Source organism: Penaeus monodon, chromosome 42, assembly GCF_015228065.2.
Source record: "Penaeus monodon isolate SGIC_2016 chromosome 42, NSTDA_Pmon_1, whole genome shotgun sequence".
NCBI classification, from domain to species: domain Eukaryota; kingdom Metazoa; phylum Arthropoda; class Malacostraca; order Decapoda; family Penaeidae; genus Penaeus; species Penaeus monodon.
In genome coordinates this window covers 21269322-21274321 of record NC_051427.1, presented here as the reverse complement: position 1 = coordinate 21274321, position 5000 = coordinate 21269322, and the positions used below count along the sequence as shown (strand labels likewise).

General features: G+C 46.5%; 1 protein-coding gene across 2 annotated transcripts in view; it reads right to left on the bottom strand.

The window, feature by feature from the left end:
* Positions 1-1631, bottom strand: part of LOC119599344 (G-protein-signaling modulator 2-like) — a 17450-nt gene extending 15819 nt beyond the window's left edge. For both annotated transcript variants that reach the window (XM_037949101.1, XM_037949102.1), the window contains exon 1: positions 1392-1631. In XM_037949101.1, the coding sequence (XP_037805029.1) occupies positions 1392-1615 (224 nt within the window). In that variant the 5' untranslated portion in view covers positions 1616-1631. The remainder of the gene's footprint in view (positions 1-1391) is intronic.
* Between the last annotated feature and the right edge of the window lie 3369 nt (positions 1632-5000).

The window sequence follows — 5000 nt, the reverse complement described above, 5'->3', positions numbered from 1 at the left end:
TCCTCTCCTCCTTTTTTCCCCCTTCCTCCTCTCTCTCCCTCTCTTATTCTCTCTCTCTCTCTCTTTTCTTTTTTCTCTCTCCTCCCCTTTTTTCCCCTCTCTCTCCTCATTTCTCTCTCTCCTTTTTTCTCTCCTCTCCCTCTCCCCTTTATTTTTCTCTCTCCTTCCTCTCTCTCTCTTTTAAATTCTCTCTCTCTCTTTCTGTTTTTTTTCTTCTCTCCTCCCCCCCCTTTTTCCCCCCTTCCCTGCTTTTCCCTCCCCCTTTTTCTCTCCGCTTCCTGTATCACAACAGAGTTAGTAATAAAAGGAAAATAATAACGATGATCTTGATTTTCTTGATTACACTATTCATATGCAATTTTATCATTTTTATTACTCATTATTACTATCTTTTCTATCAATATTATCATGATCATTATTATCGTTGTTGTTGTTGTTGTTGTTGTTAGCATCATTATTATTATTATCATCATCGTTATTCTTATTAGGATGATCATCATGATTATTATTATGATTATCATCGTCATCACCATCCTCTTCTTCTTCTTCTTCTTCTCCTTCTTCCTCCTCCTCCTCCACCTCCTCCTTCACCTCCTCCTCCACCCCCCACCTCCCCCTCCTCCACCTCCTCCTCACCACCCCATCTCCTCCTCCTCCTCCTCCTCCCCCCCTCCCCTCCCCCTCCTCCCCTCCACCTCCCCTCCTCCTCCTCCTCCTCCTCCTCCTCCTCCCCTCCTCCCCCCTCCCCTCCACTCCACCCCCACCTCCCCTCCCCTCCTCCCCCTTCCCCCTCCTCCTCCTCCTCCCCTCCTCCCTCCCCCTCCTCCCCTCCTCCTCCTCATCATCATCATCATCATCTTTGTATAATAATAATAATAATAATAATAATAATAATAATAATAATAAAATAATTAACGTAATAGTAAAAAAGTAAAAGTAATTTTAATTTTAATAGCAAACAAAAAATAATAAAATAATAATAAAAAATAATAATAATAATAAAAATAATAAAAATAAAACAAACAATAAAATTCAAAAATAATAAATGATAATAATAATAACAAAAATGCAAATTATGATGATGATTATTTTAACAACTAAAAAAAAAATAATAATAAAAAAAAAATTAAAAAAATAAAAAATAAACAATAAAAATAATAATAATAATAATAAAAACGGATATAACGATGATAAAAACAAGTCATAATAACAATGATAATGATTATGATATCAATGACAATAATGGCATTAAGAACAGCAATAACATTAACGCGCATAATAATAACAATAGACACTTAACAACAGCACTAGGAACAACCTTTATACTACCAGCAGAAACAGAATCAATTAAAAAAAAGTTGCGCCGCCAGCGAGCAGCGCTTTGCCCCCACCTGGCGACGGTGAGGTCGAGCTTGTGGAACTCCATGGCCTTGTCATACTCGCCCAGGTAGAAGTAGGCGTTGCCGAGCTGCGAGTAGATGGCGGAGAGCGTGCGCAGGTCGTCGGTGCCCGTCTGGATGGCCGCCTCGAAGAACGCCACGCCCGCGCGGCAGTCGCCCGCCTTGCACAGGCGCTCGCCCTCCAGCGCCAGCTCCAGGCACGTGCTCGAGTCCATCTGCAGGAGGAAGGGACGGTTAGTGGGGGCGGAAGGCTGGAGGGGCGGAGGGGCGGAGGGTGGAAGGGCGGAGGGGAGGTGGGAGGTAAAGGGTTGGGGAATTTAGCTACGAGTTAGATAGAGCAACATGGAATAAACTCACTCAATCTCTCTCTCTCTCTCTCAAATATGTATACATAATATTCATGAGGTGAATCTATAAACAGAAGACCCGTAGAATAGAAATAGCATCAGATCGAAGACACGTGGTCACCGAGGCATAATCTTTCCCGCCATGCTTTCAACAATCAAACAAACAAAACAAAACTGGCATCCCCCCACCGACACGACACGACCTCCCCGTGTAATCTTTTACGACCCCCCCCCCCCCCGACCCACCTGTCGCCGCTCTCGCTTAATCCCTCCCGAAGCAGCTGGCTTGCTTGGCCCCACGTCGGCGCCGACCCCCCCCCCTGCCTCGCGTACCCCGGCGGAGTCCTGTCAGCTGGGACGTCAGCTCGCGGTCTGCTGACATCGGGGCTGAAGGCACAGACCTTGCTCCTCGACGCGAGAGCATGACAAGTGGAGAGCAGAGGCCGGGGCTCTCGCTCCTCTCTCTCTTTCTCTCCCTCTCCCCCCTCCTTCCCTCCCACTCTCTCTGGTTCAGAATCGCGAAGAACCAATCCAGTATTCCAGCCATTCCAAATACGGCTAAAGATCCCATTCTGTTTCTTGCGAACGGAAAGGAAATATCAAAACGAAGGACAGAGGTTTCTATTGCTGGATGGATTGGAGGGGGGGAGGGAGGGAGGAGGGAGGGAGGGAGGGAGGGAGGGAGGGAGGGAGGGAAGGAGAGAGGAAGAGGGAGGGAGGAGGGAGGAGAGAGAGAGAGAGAGAGAGGGAAGGAGAGAGGGGGGAGAGAGAGAGAGAGAGAGAGAGAGAGAGAGAGAGAGAGAGAGAGAGAGAGAGAGAGAGAGAGAGAGAGAGAGAGAGAATAAGAGAGAGAGAGAGGAGAGAGAGAGAGAAGGAGAGAGAGAGAGAGAGATGATAGAGAGAGAAAGGGGAGAGAGAGAGAAAGGGGAGAGAGAGAGAGATGACGGAAGAGAGAGAGAGAGAGAGAGAGACGAGAGAGGAGAGAGAGAGAGAGAGAGGAGAGAGAGAGAGAGAGAGAGAGAGAGAGAGAAGAGAGAGAGAGAGAGAGAGAGAGAGAGAGAGAGAGAGAGAATGAGAGAGAGAGAGAGAATGAGAGAGAGAGAGAGAATGAGAGAGAGAGAGAGAGAGAGAGAGAGAGAGCAGAAAATTATGACTGTCAAAATCGATATGATTCCTATACCTCGAGATTTGAAAAAGCATTATCTATAAATAAAAACTTTACCAGCACGCGGGTCATTCTGTCTCAAGAATCTGAAGTCGAGAACCGTTTTCCCTTCTTCTTTTTTCTTCCCCTTTTTGAGCCCGCGCTCGGCTCTCCCTAAACATAGCAGCAAAAGACTGGAAAATATATTTCCTTGTTGCAAGCTTCGCATCTAATATCCAAAAACAGGTCAGTTATTTTTGTTTCTCTTTTTAATGCGTTATGTTCCTGAGGAGGGGGTGGGGTGGGTAGGGAGAGAGGGGGAAGGAGGTCGTAGGGAAGGAGTGGGAATGGCTGTTGAAGGCCATTCCGGAGGTGCATAAATATAATGTGTGCGTGAGTGTGCGTGGGGGATGTATGCTGCTTGACTCCGTATGCTTGCGTTTGTTGATTCGCTTCCCTCCCTTCGCCGTGGACGTGCGAGGCCGTGCTCTCAAGCACCCATGGCATCGACGAGCGCTCCGAGCACCGAGCAGGCCACAGGCGCTAAGGCGGCCGATAAGCTGCCCTTCCCAACGCGACGCGATTTCTTTTCGGCCTAAAAAGTGCGTGGGCTGTTGAGTTTGTTTCAGATTTCGCCCTGGTCCTCCTCGCTTTCGTACCTGACCCCTGGGGCGGATGCCGTGCCCTTTCAACGCGGGCGACGCCTTCCCGTCCACGGCCCACGACGAAGACGACGACGAAGACGACGCCGAACACTAAAAGGTGCATCCGAAAGGCGCTTGCTGTACAAAACTAACCGCGCGGTCAGCGCCGTCCGCCGTCCGCCATGCACGGACAGATTAATAAACAAAAAATCGTTCATAAGTTCAACCTCGCGAATACAGTCATTATAAAATGGTGATTTGCAATGCTATGGTGAGGGCCCTGACTGAGACGAAAACCATATATGAATTGTGATAAATCTTCAATTCTCTGCCAGAACCAAATACAGGAAGCCTGTGGTATGAATGCTGTGAATAGGATTATCAAGGTGGATAATACCAATAATAACGTCATTTTCCAGAATTATAAACAGACAACAAAGCCCCATTGATCTCATTAACCCATGAACCCCAAAATACAAGGTACAGTAATATGTAAGAGAAAGGGAAACATGTGTAATCATGCTCACCCTGATTTCCCTGCCGCGAAGTCCTCATTCTTTATGCTTTTGGCCCAACACCGAAAGTATTTTCGTTTCCCCTTCACTTAGTCCTCCCTATTCCCTCCGTTTTCTATGCCCTCACACAACGCAGAAGCCCTGAGTAGGTACTGAGCGGGACTGGCCACGCGACGCCGTCTCTCCCTGGAAACCTCGTTCCAGAAAAGACCGACGCGTCCTGGATGAACTAAGCATCGAAGATAATCGTAGATTCTATGAATAGCATCGCATATCGACTGCAATTTCAAGAAAAGAGACGCTAAACTTAGAAAAGCCATTACAACCAGTTTATTTACTATCACACACATGCAGTCATGCCAGCCAGCCCGATACCCCACATTTCAGCATATAGAAAATCTGCCACTAAACTTTAACGCAGCATACACTGCTATTTGTAATCAATGGTGCACGAGAGACGCAATTCTGGATTGATAAAAATAAAAGTTGAGAAAAGCAGATACTTCAACCGAAATTGAGTAAAATAGTATTAATTGTCGATCGTGACATAGCCTTGCCAGCAAAGTTTCTTGTTGATTTCATCCATTATTTTTAACTTCCTGCTATAGTGATATTTGTGGATGGCGTTTTATAAGTGCTCTCTGGCTCCGTGTGACTGAAGTGGGCTCCGCGTCCCCAGCATGTCGGAGTGGGTGTCTGTTAAGGGCCGGTCACATTAGTATGTTCTGTCCAGGGATCCCTTTACAGAACTGGATGCTTCCCTTGCTGGAAACGGATCCGAGATGAAAATCCCTCCGCAGCGCGACAACGCTCTCGGTATTTCACCCCCGCCTAGAGCTAAGATATATTGCCGAAACAAAAACTATAATATAATTACTGGTAAACTCATTACTTAGAATCTTTGAAAAAGATTATATATCATGATAAAAACAAACTTAATTATTAGATAC